Source organism: Zingiber officinale, chromosome 9A (genome assembly GCF_018446385.1).
Source record: "Zingiber officinale cultivar Zhangliang chromosome 9A, Zo_v1.1, whole genome shotgun sequence".
NCBI classification, from domain to species: domain Eukaryota; kingdom Viridiplantae; phylum Streptophyta; class Magnoliopsida; order Zingiberales; family Zingiberaceae; genus Zingiber; species Zingiber officinale.
The window spans coordinates 37,806,698-37,821,858 of NC_056002.1; the positions used below are offsets into that span (position 1 = coordinate 37,806,698).

At 38.8% G+C, this 15,161-nt stretch overlaps 1 protein-coding gene across 2 annotated transcripts; it reads left to right on the forward strand.

The window, feature by feature from the left end:
• The first annotated feature begins 339 nt into the window (after positions 1 to 339).
• Positions 340 to 14,608, forward strand: LOC122021094 (sphingosine kinase 2-like). Of its 2 annotated transcripts, none has more exons than XM_042579177.1 (10): positions 340 to 1,440; positions 4,399 to 4,521; positions 4,638 to 4,738; positions 6,570 to 6,642; positions 12,469 to 12,555; positions 12,676 to 12,753; positions 12,875 to 12,945; positions 13,537 to 13,830; positions 14,030 to 14,152; positions 14,252 to 14,608. In XM_042579177.1, the coding sequence occupies exons 1-10, from the start codon at positions 1,104 to 1,106 to the stop codon at positions 14,465 to 14,467; spliced, it is 1,503 nt and encodes a 500-aa protein (XP_042435111.1). In that variant the 5' UTR covers positions 340 to 1,103; the 3' UTR covers positions 14,468 to 14,608. The 2 variants fall into 2 exon arrangements, with proteins under 2 accessions (XP_042435111.1, XP_042435112.1); XM_042579178.1 differs by having other exon boundaries at positions 12,475 to 12,555.
• The last annotated feature ends 553 nt before the right edge of the window (positions 14,609 to 15,161 follow it).

Consider the following 15,161-nt stretch of genomic DNA (forward strand, 5'->3'; position numbering starts at 1 on the left):
TTATTTTAAAATATTTTCTGTTTTTAATTATTTTTAAAATTTTATCATAAATATATAAGTATTTAATATTTTAAAATTTTTTAGAACTTTCAAAATCTTTCTTATGCGGTCCTTTGTTGTAGCAAAAGGACCGCATTAGTTCATCCGCAATAACTAATGTGGTCCTTAAACATTAGGACAACGTGAGAAATTTTTAATAAAAAAAAAAAAATCCTTCTACCAACAACAACAACAACAACAACAACAACAACAACAAAAAAAAAAAAAAAAAAAAAAAAACCAAACAGAAGAAAAAAAAATAATAACTTACCTAACATTCCCAAATTACCCTCCCACTTCGCCTCTATTGCCTGCCTTATTCCGGCACCATCGACATCCTTCCGCCGCACGCCAACTCCTCTCCTCCCTCATCGTCCATCTCCCACCCTGACACTTTCTCCCTTTCGTCCCTCCTGCCGTCAGCGAAGGGCGAGGTTGATTCCAAATCGGAGACGGAGGCCGTTGATTGGAGGAGTTCGCCGTCGCCGCCTCCACCTCCACCTCCACCTCCACCGGAGGTAGCAGGAGACCACCCCGGTCCGAGTTGGTATGTGGCCGGTGCTGTCACAATGAGATCGTAGGGTCGATCATCGGGACTGCTGAGGAATAAATCTCTTATATTCTCGTATGAACAAGCGACTGAACTAGGGGGTGGCCGTTGCATAAGGCTGCAAGTCGCCTTTTCCGCTGTTTCATATAGAGGGGGACGATCCCTGGCCGGAATCGCAGAAAAGACCTGAAGCGGAGCCGGTGACGAACGAGGAAGACCGGAGCAAAATAGAAGCGGTGAATTGGGGTTCCTCTATGATTTTATTAAATTGAGGTGTCTTTGTGAAAACTTGATCAAGCACCTCTTCTCCATTATCTACCGTCCATTCGAACCCTTCGACGGATGATATCGTTTAAAATTTCCATGCATGACTTTGCCCCGGCCCCACTTCTTATTGCACGGGGGTCTTTATAAATACGAGAGGCAGCGTTGTTCTTCGGCGCACCACTGACCTCGGCATCGCGCTCCCCCTCACACCCGTCGCCGCCCATACCGCGAGGAGGAAATTACTGGGATGGAGAAGGATCTCGCCGCTCCTTCGCTGGCGGAGAAGGTGCGGATCGATGGGTCAGTGGCGGAGGCAACCCTAGCGCCCGACGGGGCGCTGCGCTGGAGCTCCGACAACGGCGGAAAGTGGTGCCTCACCTTCGATTCCGAGGTTCTAGGGTTCGAAACGGAGGGTGCTCGGATCACCATCCGGGCATTCGTGGAGGCGTCCAAGGGGACGGCTTCCTGTGGCTCTCAGGGGGGCCTCGGGAGGCGGGTGAGGAGGGATTATGTTCTCGATATGCCCACCGAAGAGGCGGCTTCCATGTGGACGGAGAAGATGAACGCTTATCTCGATTCTCTGGGTAACTATGCATCTTTATGTTAAGGAAATTGTTTTTTATACGCTCTTTGATAGTGAAGTTATTGGGAGGCCATTTCTTTTTCGCCAATATATATCTACATATTCGGAACTATACTAATATTTGGTAAAGATAGTTGACGTATTTCCTTGACTAAAAATTTGTGTTTTTTTTTGTTCTTTTTTTACTTGAATATTACCAGCTCGATCGGTTCTTTGTTTTGCTTCTTATTTGAATTTACCTAGAAGATCTTGATACCTCAGCCATCCAAATTTTGTAACTTCCAAAGCACTTTCGGGAGGTTCATTGTTTTGTTTTAGTGTTTGCACAGAAAAAAAATATCCTGAATGGATAATAGCTTGTTTGGTGCCTTTCTGTTACGCTAGCCGACGTTTTAATTTTCAACATCTGCTTCTCTGTTCCTAGGGTGCGGTGTCATCTTAATCCTGTCATAAAAACTACAAGAGAAAATATTACAATAATTATTATTTTTTGAAAATAATTTTATAAATTGCAATATTAACTAAATTTTTAAGAGTTAAGTTAAATATACATTCAGGCTGTTATGCCGCTGGTAATCATTTTTCAAGTTGGGTAATATTGTTTAGGATTGTGTTATCCAGTCATATCTAAATTACTCTGGCTGTTCTAATAGTAGTTAAATTATAAGCTTGGCGTGTCTTTTGTCCTAACTGCTGGTTGGACACTATAACTTCGTTGACTGTACTGCACTAGGGGAAAACTAAGGGTACGTTTGGTTTATCCATGTTTCATTTTCATTTTCTGGAAAACACGCGTTTTCTAGAAAATAGAAAATGACTTTTCGTCATTTTCTATTTTTCCAGAAAATACTATCTATTTTTTTTAGAAAACAGATATAGAAAATGCAAACCAAACACCATTTTTCAGAAACGCGCATTTTTCAAAAAATGAAAATGAAAAACATGCCAACCAAATGCACCCTAAGATTTTTCATTGAGGTCTCTTGGTTCTGTCATCTTTGTACTTCCTATCTAATTTCTAGTTTTACATTAAGTTTAATTGCAATTCCATAATTCTCATTGATTTCCAATTTTCCACCACCCTAAAGTTCTTAATATGGTCTATCAGCTAGGGACGGATTGGCGGGGATGCTAGGGACGAGCTAATCACCTTTTTACCACATTAATATGGTCTATCAGAGTTACCTAGTCACTCACGGCTATGGTGCAGCGGTAGGGCATCCAAGTTGTCATCTTGGCACCCGCGGTTTGATTCCTAGCTATGGTGTATTTGCAGAAATTTTTTCTCTAAATGAGGCATGCAACCAAAGGATGCTAGTCGGTTGCCCGCTGTAAGTGTTTCCCGATTTATCCTGGTGGCCGGTGGGAAAATTCTGTGGGGTCGGGTCAGTCACTCAGGGTTAGTGAATGAGGGGTTTATCATTTTTTTTTAAATATGGTATGTCAGAGCCCCCGGGGCTATGGTGCAACAGTAGTGCATCTAAGTTGTCACTCAGGTACCCGCGGTTCGATCCCCAGTTATGGTGTATTTGCAGAAATTTTTCCTCCAAATGGAGCATGCATCCAAAGGATGTTGGGCTTCTGGGTTGCCCGTCGCGAGCACTTCTCGATTTACCCTAGTGGCCGGTGAGAAAATTTTGTGGGGCCAGGTTGGTCACTCCTAGGTTACTCAATGGGGCTAACTAGGTTTATCATTTTTAATATGGTCTATCAGTCCCTTCAGGACTGTTTAGTAGTTAGCGCATGTAGTATTGCTGACTTGAGGTCTGAGGTTCAAATGTTGGCGAAGCCAAGGTAAATGTCTTCCTCATGTGCTAGTCACTATTCCAAGGGCTAGTAGTCACCCGTGATTTACCTTCTCCGTGTTGGCCTTGGTATGGATTGGCGGGGACGTGGGGGCGAGCATAGTCTCCTCTTACCGACTTAATATGGTCTATCTTAGTCCCCTTGGGACGGTTTAGTGGCTAGCATATGACGTGCTGCCAACTTGAGGTATGGGGTTCGAATCTTGGCATAGCCGAGGTAAATGTCTCCCTCATGTGTCAGTCAATATTCCAAGGGTAAGTAGTCACCCATGATTTACCTCCTCCGTGTTGGCTGAGACGAATTGGTGGGGGCGCTGGGGCGAGCGTAGTCGCCTTTTGCCAACTTAATACGATTCATCATATTAGGTCATGGGGTCGAAACTCGATGTGTTCGAGCATTCCTCCCCTATGCCTTGGCCACTACAGTAATGGTTAGAAGCCATCACTGATTTACTTCCTTTGTGTTGGCCTAGGTACGGGTTGGCAGGGACATTGGAGGCGAGCGAATCGCCTTTTTTGCCACATTAATATGGTCTATCATGGTCCCTGGGCTACAGTTGTCACTCATACACCCGCAGTTTGATTCCCAGCTACAGCGTATTTACAGAGATTTTTCCTTCAAATGAGGCACACAACCATAGGATGCTGAGCTTTTAGGCTGCCCACCACGAGTGCTTTCCGATTTACCCTAGCGATTGGTGGGAAACTTCCATGGGGTCGAGCCGGTCGCCATAGGTTCAGTGTTACCTGGTTCAACATTAATATGGTCTATCATGACCTCCCGGGCTGACTCAGTTGGTAAGTGCATGAAATAATGACTGTAGTGGCCAGGGTCGAAACTTGGCAGGGGATTTTATCACCTCTGCAAACCTCCGCCTTTGCACTTGCTAATTTGAGTTTCTACTGAATTCCCTCTCAATGACGTGGGGCAGTCATGAGGGGGCCGCTAACGTGGCGGTATCACGCCTTTTTTAATACGGTTTATCATCCTCAGGTGAACATAATTACCTTTTTCTATAATGAATATGGTTTATCATCTTGGGTGAGCGAATCACCTTTTGCTACATTAATATGGTCTATCACTAATATTTGGACTATTCACTAGTATTACAAAGCATTTGTCTTTCTTAGAATCTGACATCTCTTTGATATAGGACGGCCAAAGCGGTTGTTTATTATTTTAAATCCATATGGAGGAAAGAAAGGTGCACTGAGAATTTTCAATACAGAGATTAAGCCCCTTCTAGTGGATGCTAATGTCCTTTACACCATGAAAGGTTGATTTTATTTTATTTATTTAATTTTGTCTAAGGTTCATCTTATTCATGTGGCAAACTCCAAATGTGAGTTGCGTTGCTTAACATGTTAAATTTTCTATCTTATCTTTCTTCAGAAACTAAACATCAGCTCCATGCTCAAGAAATTGCTAAGACCATGGATCTTCTAAAATATGACGGAATTGTGTGTGTCAGTGGTGATGGTGTACTCGTGGAGGTTAGCAACTTTCTTCAAAATTTAGAAATAGACATCAAATAAGTATGAATTTATCTGTCAATATTGAATAATAAATCACTTACAGATTCTTGTTAGATGTGCATCGATATTTATGTTTTACATTTCTCCACTACTTTCATAGTACTGAAGACATTCCATCTATCTTTTAGTATCGATGTTAATTAGAAAAGGCAGAAGCTTAGTGCATGTTCTTTTGCATAGCCAATATTTTGTCATGTCCTACCAAAAATGCTATCTTATGTACGGTAATTTTCTTACTATTTAGTGAATCTGGAATATGCTTACAGTTAGAATACATGCTTTGATTTTCTTAAGATGGGAACATTCACTATGTGTTCCCTGACCTGGTATCTTTTCAAGATTGTGTCATTGTGTGCGCTTATTGCTACCAAGGTGTGAAATACCGTTTCGTGCCGCCCGGCACGGACGGTTTTTACCGTTCCGCCGGGCGGCCGAAACCGGCACGGGAGGCGTCCCCGTCTCGGCGGCGCCGGAGGAGACGCGGGACGCCTCCGTCGGCGCCGGAGGAGACGCGGGACGCCTCCGGCGGCGTCCCGCGACGCCTTCGGCACCAAAGGCGACGCGCGCGACACCTTCCGCGCCGAAGGCGTCGTGCGCACGACTTCTGCGGCGCCGGAAACGTCCGGCAAGGTCGCCGGACGCTTCCGGCGCCGCCAGAGGCGTCCGGCGACACTTCCGGCGCCGCCGGACTCCCCTCGCGGGATCGCCCGCGGGCGATTTCGCCCCACGCGCGATCTCGCGTTCTGCCTCCGCGATTTTTTTTCTTTTCTGTTTTTAATAATTTTTTATTTTATTTAATTAATTTAAAGAATTCCCAAGGATATGTGGAGAATGTGTGATAGTTGGAAGAGGCTTTTATAAACCCTAATTAAATTATTCTAATAAAATATATAAAAAAATATTTAAAATTAAAATAAATTAAATAAAATTTATTAATTAATATTCTGAAAAATTAATATTTTAAATTTTATTTAAAATTTTTAAAAAATATATAATAATTCTTATTTATATTCTAATATATTTTTTATTATTTTAAATTTCATTTAAATTTTAAAAAAAAATTAAAAAAATTCTAAAAAAATTTTTAAAAAATTCTAATAAATTATATTTATATTCTGTTTTTTTTTTTTAAAAAAATTTTTTACTTGATATTTTCTACTATTTAAAATATACATTATTTAATTAATAATTAATTAAATGAATAAATAGTTAATTTATATAATTATTATTAATATAAAGTAACATCTTGTATTAATTATTATTATTATTATTATTATAGATACTTCTATTTAAATTTGAATTATTAATATATCAATTCTATTTAAATAAAATTATTTTTAATTATTTTTTCTAATAAAATTAAATTATTCAATAATTGAGAACTTATAATAAATCAATATACAACTTATTTTTATATACATAATAAACATATTTATCTTATAATTACTATAGATAAATAAAAAATACCGAAACTATATCGACACGGCACGATACGATACCGAAACCGTATCGTTCCGGTCTGAAACCGAAACCTCGGCACGGGTCGAAATTTTAAACCTTGATTGCTACATTCCACCTTTTTTTAGTGTCCAAAAATCTTGGACAATAAGCAACCCGTGGTGAATCCCTATTGTTTATTTCTTCATATTGTTTAGTTTTACAATTCTGCTCGAGGTTGATATTTTTCACCTTGATAAGTGCTTATCTAAGTTTCTAATTTTATTTTTTTTATTATTTTATTTATGCTGTCTAAGAGAAGTTTTTCCTTTGAATCTCTATGTACCATCAGGTAGTTAATGGTTTACTTCAAAGGGAAGACTGGGATAGTGCCATTCAAATTCCTCTTGGGATAATTCCAGCAGGTTGTTCCTCTAGATATGCTAGTACAAAATGCCTATTACATTATTTTTCCTGTTTTCTTTTTTTTTTTTAAAATATGGAAACCAAACTCAACTGGTTGAACAGCATGTTCACTCAGTTGTTGTATCAAGGAAATAGTAACTACAAAGCTGCTGCTTACCAACAAAATGCCTATTGCCTTACATACGTAACACATGATTTTAAACAACCTCTTGCTTAATTTTCATGTGGGAGTTTGATTGTGCCTTTACAATATATAATTGAAGCCACAATAGCAATTATAATTTTTTCATGGTCAGACCCTATGATTCTTCTTTGCCTTATTCACTGATCATAGAGATAAAATGTATTGGCTGCTAAATTTTCTAATTTCTTCTGAAACAGAGAAATTTTCTCACATTTGAAGATCGGATCTATAGTTTCTTGCCTCTCACTTAGGAAGTTTTGTCCCTTGGAATCATTTTATGTATCCAACATGAACTAATCGAGTTTATAATATGATTTGTCAGCGAACAACAGGAGCACTTTAGCACCACATAAAGTGGCATTCTTCAAGATTTTTTGTACGTGAGTTCCCAAGTCAGAACATAGATCTTACTTCTGGTATAAAGAACACGTTTAAATAGGTATTGGTGGATGCCTTGAAGGATAAGGGTTCAGTGGAAGCACCTGTACTGTTTGTTGACCCATGTTGGTGTTGGTTGGCATCAATCAAGTTGTAGCAGGCTAGTAGTACAACTAATTAGACTTAGTTATGAGATGTGTTAAATAACATGGCAACTTTTATCATCAAATATGGTGGCATTCTCCAAGTTGTTTATATGAGTCCAAATTTAGATGGAATATCATTTATTAAACCAAGTTTTAAAATCCTATTTTGGCTTTGGCTATTGGTGATTGCTAGAGCGATAAGGGTTTAGATACTGACACCCTACTATCTGGGATTGGTTGGTTTCAGTTAGCACCAACCAGGAATGCAGCAAAGTAAAGTTTGATATATTATTTTGGTGTCAGGATTACAGTGGCAACACTTATAACGCATGTCATCACAGATTGGTACTAGTCGACATCAATATGGAAGATGCTGCTGCAGATCAACAACAGAATCTGTTCTTCGATGCCATTAGAGTTGGAACCAATGTGTCACGCCCCCAAAGGAGTCCATATCGAAAAATTTCGGTAGCATCTCCCCTGTACCGGTGACAATCTGAAACATACATACATACAAAATACATCAGCCACATGCGGCTGGAATATATACACAACCACGTAGTTTATATTCAGCCCACTCGGCTGGAACATAATTAAACACAACCACGCAGTTATATATATATATATATATATATACAATGAACAACCCACTCGGCTGCATTAAAAACTAACACAGCGGAAAAACGATAACGGAAAGCCCAATACAACACAAATCAATACACTGCTAGCCGGCTAGGCTTTATACAACAACCATAACAATAAATACAACAACACCAAATACAACAAATACCAAATACAAATAAAACATATATAAAATCCGAACCGATCTTCGGATGTGACGTAGGACCCGACAGACAGGATACTCCGAGCGACACTCCAACCATCTACCTGAAAACATAAGATATATATGCGGTAGTGAGTATAGGTAACTCAGCGGGTAATAGACAGGATAGTGCATGGACCATAAATAACATGGAGATCAAAAGTATACAATCTCAGTAGGGAATAAAGAACATGATCATACTGACATAACCAATAAACACAACTACCAGTACCAATCTATTCTACATGGTATAACGATCATAGCTGACATACAAATTGCATGAAACACAACTAACATAATGATAAATACATACCCAATATGAAATCGAGACATAGTACAATGATCAGAAAACTTACCGGATCTGCAACAGACCTACTCGCGATACTTGTGCAATATAAATACGACTGCATATACATGTAAAATAAATGACATGTATGCAGCACGACAACCAAATGCAACAAACATAGCTCAAATAAGTGCAACATAGCACAATCACATGCAACTAGTATCTACTAGATATGTATGCAAATATAACTCCACAGATGCACCACGCATCATATGCACAATGCGTATGCATGCTCCATGGTCACCTTCTCCACTTCTCTAGACACCATGACCCCTGTATGGCCGAGAGGCTTGGGTCCGTGACGACTGTACTACCCTCCAGCTCACTATAAAGTGGTCGAGGCGGACAGTCCGCTAGTAGCTATCTAACTACATAGCATCAGGGTCCCTGCTGACAACGTCGGATCTCACAAACCTCGTGACCAGGTGGCACGACAGGACGAGCGGCAACTGCTCCAGTTACCACTACCCATGAGTGACCGAGTGTGCGGTGCTAAACCAAAACGACTAACGACTCTCTCACCACAAGGGAGAACATAGTCGTCAGTATGCAATGAATGATGAACATGATATATATATAATCATGATACAGACACCATCATCATCCATGCAACCTCTAAATCCACATAAGTACCCTTAACATGAATATAATCGTCATGATACCTCCATATATCCCACCAAACACGTGTACACAACTACACATATATAGTCAACCAAAAATCTCCAATAACCCCACTAAACACATATACACCACATACTCGTACACTCCCTAAAACGTAGGTATAACCAACATAAATCCTCTAGTATCATAATCAGACGTATACACATAAACACATGGGTACAATCCACAAGAAACCTCAATAATCACACTGAACTCAAATAGACAGTCAATCATAGGACTCTTACAACACATACCAATCATGAGTACACTCAACATGGACATGCATAAACAACATAATAACTTAAACCAACCAGACCTCCCGATAATACATACTCTACATGTGTATATACAACAGAGTCTAGGTATCGAGAAACGAGACTGTATATGATATAACTAGAACATCTCAAAGACTAAGCATAAGTATCAGGCAGAAAAAACAACAAACGAACATGATATAAGGTGAAACAACCTAATCCGTCTAATAATAACCATGCACTAAGTTCCAAGGAAAACTACGTAGAAGCCAAGGAAGAAATATCCGCCTTAAAATGTAGATCATGTCAAGAAATCCCACGTCGAGACGCTCGTCCCGAATCCAAATCCTGCATCAATCAATATATATATATATATATATATATATATATATATATATATATATATATATATATATATATATATATATATATTATTTAGCTAAATTCATATGAATTAAATAGCTAAATAAAATCTCTAACCCAATTAGGATAACTCCAATCAAATATGATCTCTGATTAATCCTCCAAATAATCCTTAATTCAACCTCTTCTAAATCCAAATATAATCCACAATCTATTAATCAATCCAAAACTCACTAATCAACACATCTTAAATCCAACTCACATAATTCATCATCAATCAAACACTAATCCAAATTCATCATAAAATCCTTATAAATCCATTAATCAACCCAATGAACTCGATTAACGATCATGTTTAACTCCACCTAATGATTCAAATCCAATATGATTTTAAATCCATCCTTAATCCAACAACTTACTGATCAGAAAACCAAAAGTATACCTTGGAAAGAAAAGTGCTTACCGTGAGGTATATCAGTAAATCTAGTAGCAGCCTTTGCCCGAACACTACCAAAGAAACCTATATACCAATCCTTCCAAAAATTAGTCCAAGAAGCAATTGTATAGTAATGTATCTACTAGAATCCTATAAACAGAACCACACTCACCTCAAACAACCCCTAAATCTTCAATCGAAACCTTACTCAGCTGCAAGAATGCACAGGACAGTGATCTGCACAAAGGAAATCCATCAAGGAGTTGTTCCTATGCCTTCCCCTAGTCCAAAACAGGAGAAACATTGTAATTGGAAACCTATAAACCAAGATCCTTGAATCCACAAGATCCCCGATACTACATTACCTCAATCAGTCGCCTCCAGGTAATGTAGCGCGATCCTCATCAGCTGGTGAAAATCCGGAATGCACTCCAGTGAACCGATCAAGAAGGAGATTCGGAGGGGATCGAATGGCTGTGAACAACACGAAGCAAGCTCTACCCTAGTTGCCGAGCCACCGTCAATCACGAGCAAGAGACCGCCAAAGATGCGATCGCTCCGTTGGAGATGGTCGATATCGTCGAGATCCGGCGACGCCTTCCCTCCGACGACGTGTGACGACTAGATCACGGTGGAAGAAGCCTCTCCGTCGCCGTCGAGTCGTCTGCTCACGAGGAAGAAAGAGGAAAATGAGAGGAAGAAGAATCGGTAGCCGGTAGCTAGGGATGTAAACGAGCCGAACCGAGCTGAACAGTATCAAGCTCGAGCTCGGCTCGAGCTCGAATCGAGCTTTTATCACAAGGCTCGAGCTCGGCTCGTTTTAGAATTATCAAGTTCGCGAACAGTTTGAGCTCGGCTCGTTATTAGCTCGATTATCAAAGTTAACGAGCCTAACACGTTAAGCGAGCTCGGGCTCGTTTTCGGGCTCATTTAGAGCTCGTTTTTGGCTCGTTTTAGAGCTCGTTTTTTGGCTCATTTTAAGGCTCGTTTTAGAGCTCGTTTTTTTTGGCTCGTTTTTGGCTCGTTTAAGGCTCGATTTAAGGCTCGATTTAAGGCTCGTTTTAAGGCTTATTTTTTTGGCTCGCGAGCCTATAAATGAACATGTTCGCGAGCTCACGAGCCGAATATCCTTAAGCTCGAGCTCGGCTCGATAAAACTGTCGAGCTCAAAATCGAGCTCGAGCTCGGTTCGATAAGATAAACGAACGAACTCGAATGAGTTTTTTACCGAATTGAGCTCCGAATAGCTCGCGAACCGTTTGGTTCATTTACATCCCTACCGGTAGCCTCCCTCCTCAATGCTCAGGTGGCTACCATGTGCTGGCGATGCCGAGAGGGGAGGAGAGGAGAATCGCCGGTCGCTCGTGAGGCTCGGGACGAAGACAGCTTCGCGCGAAGAGGGAAGATGTCGGGAAGAAAGGAAAAGAATAGGAAATTTAGGGCTAGATATATATACTTAGGGTTAACTTTAATCAAACCATAAGTTAATTCCTCTATCAATTCCCACTTAATTGGTGTTCCAAATAGGTCTCCACTGAACCCCGAATCCATCCCCTCGAAACAGATCATACGAACTCCGTTTAAATACTGAAAAATTTCTAAAAATTCCCGAAAAATCCAATAAGATTTTTCGTCCAATAACATTTATTATTATTATTTTGCGGTATCTTACACAATGTCTTGAGGCATTCCATGCCATGAATGCTGGTTGGAATGGTACGTACTGCCTAAAGCTGAGTGCATCTTGAGGCATCATGGGTCTTGGAGGTTGCCGGGAATGTACATGCTGCCTGGTTTTGGTGGTCCAAAGTTCCATTTAAAACCCTGATTCAAGGATATGTTCACAAATTAACATGGTTTTATTCTGGGAGATATCTTTTCACCATTTCCTGCTTAAATTAACATATAAATTTGTGGTCTCTTGATTACTGTAAATTTTATTAATCTTCTGTTTCAGTTTATGATAATTTTCCTTTCTTAGCTTATTTGTCAATATCCATAATGTTGATTAGCTAACAACTTATCTCAAAAAGCTCCAGCTATTAAGATTGATTTATATATTTATATTGGTAATACTCCCCCTTTATGTATGGGTGGGGTTATTTGAATCAATTAGATTATTTATTAATTTTGACAGATGGAATTTGAATCCCTGACCACGTGCTTTGATACCATATTGAATATGTTTGTATGTTTGGATGAAAATGTAACTTCATGTTTTCTTTTCTGTTGGTAGGGACAGGAAATGGTATGGCAAAATCACTTCTACATTCTGTAGGCGATTTATACTCCGTTTCAAATGCCACATTTTCTGTTATTAGAGGTTCTGCTTGGTTTCATATATTTTTCCTTCCACAGACTTTGCAGGAATAACTACAACATCTTTAGGTGACATTTCTTTTGGAAGGCAAAATGTTTAAATGTAGCTATTTTTACCATGCAGGTTACAGACGTCCTCTTGATGTGGTTTCTGTCGCACAAGGAAAGACTAAATTTTTCTGTGTCTTGATGCTTACTTGGGGTATGCATAAAACTTAAAACGTCAAGTTGTTCTCACATAAACCAATTAAATAATCTTTTTTATTTTAGTACTGCATGTCTCATTATATACACCTTTCTAATTGTCATTTTGGTGCCTAAAGGCTTGGTAGCTGATATTGATATTGAATCGGAAAAGTACAGGTGGATGGGAAGTGCTCGCTTGGACTTTTATGTATGTATAGCACATCACTTGATTTTGTCACTTAGATGCGTTGTTGGTATTCATATTTTTGTAGAAAAATTAATTTAGACTATGCCATGCAGAGTTTTTTCATCTCACTTATTTTCCTAATATTTTTTTAGAAAACATTCTTAATATTTGCTTCACCTGCTTGCTCTTGGTAAATTAAAACATCACCTGCCTTTTCTTTGCTTCAATTTTTTTTTTTTTGTGTATAATTCTTATTGAGAATTAAAATGCTAATTTTCTCACTGTGCATTGTACTTGTGTTCTTGAAATTTAATTTTGGTTCAATTTCTCTGAGCTCTGAAATCTTGTGTTGCCCACCCTTTTGTGTTCATGTTCAATCAGTATGGGTTGTTTAATATTATTTTTTCTACTGGTGACTGCGTCATATTATATGGCTACTGATGTTCTTGCATAGATCTGTGTGACTGCTTCACTGTAATAACTTCCTCTGGTATCAACTTGCAACTATAAAATATCAATTAGTATTTTAAGGATAATTCAGTATTCAGCTACATTGACTGTTCAAAGATGTCTCAGTTTTATAACATACAAAATTCTCTCTTTTTCTTCTAGTCTCTCTTACGCATATTGAAACTGCGAAAGTATCACGGGCATATTCAGTTTGTGCCAGCACCTGGATACGAAACATACGGAGAACCAATAACGCAAAGCTTTTGCAGCAGTGGCACTGAATTTTGCAAAGATGACCAGGGAGATACAGTAACTGCCAGCTCGTGTGGCTACCAAGGCCTAGCAATGGGCGCCTATGGATGTGAATGGAGATGTATGAATGGTCCTTTCATTGCTGTTTCGATCAACAATGTACCATGGGCAGCTGAAGATGTGATGCCAGCACCAAATGCCAAGGTAGTTCTTCTGCCTGCTTTTTGTTTCTTTTCATTTTTCCATCTTTTTCATCTCCATTTTTTTCTTCTCTTTCAAGTTCAATTTTTTATTCTAATGAAGAGAAAATTAATACTCTCCAATGCTAATGATGGGAGCTTTTCTGATACAATTTCTGTAACTTGACGTGTTAAAACACTTAATAATGTTCAGTGCTGTGCAGTTCTCTGATGGCTACTTGGATGCCATAATCATCAGAGATTGTCCAAAGTCAGTCCTCTTGTCGCTGATGCTACAGATGAGCGATGGAAGTTACTGCAAGTCGCCATATGTCACGTACTTCAAGGTGCTTCATGTTTCTTTCCATTCATGACATCAGTAATCGATATCCAACACATACAATTTGTTATGCGCTCGAGCAATGTTCCTTTGCCTTCTTTTCCAGGTCAAGGGATTTCGGTTAGAACCAGGAAACAGAGTAGGCAATCCCTCAAAGGGTGGCATTGTCGACTCGGATGGAGAGGTTATTGCAAGGGGAGACTACTCTGATTGCAATAGTGGTAAACAGGAGAAAGAGCATAATAATCTGATGGCTTATGGCCCTCCCATCGAAATGGCAGTGGATAAGGGCTTGGCCACCATCTTCTCACCCAGATGCTGACGATCCATCTTGCATTCATTTTGGTCAACTCTTTATTCTCGGCCAAAAAGGAAGAAAAGAAAACATGCACAATCGTTGTATGATAACTGTAAATCATTGTCTATTCTCACAGTTGATTAATGAGCAAATATAAATTTCTAATGGTTGATCCGTCAATAGATGAACATGCAAGGATATAAATTTAAGTATATAGTCTTCATAACGTGTCTGTAAGTTGTTCGGGAGAGTGAGGGTTAATCAGGAGGAGGGCAAGGAGAATTATAAAAACAATTGGCTAAAATTGCTAAAGTAGAGTATATTGTTTAAAATTACATTAATGTTGAGTTATAGCTAAAGTTTGATTAATATTAAAGTAATTTTAATTAATTTTGTAATAGTTTTGATTAAAATTATTATATAATTTTATAAAAAATATTTTGTAAAGAAAAATAAAAGGTAAAAATTAAATGAGTGTTTTTTTAAAGTTCGTATCAAATATCCAAACTTCCGGATTTATTCATTCTAGAGATGATTACTTCCAGATTTATTCATTCTAGGGATGACTAATTCATTCTTATATATTTTTTATGTCCATTAATAAATTTGGAAGCTCTTGCAATAGGCAACTCAATAATTTAATATCTTAGATTTATTATTTTATTGGAGAAAAATATCTTACTATATATCATAATTAAGAATGAGTCGTGGATATTGC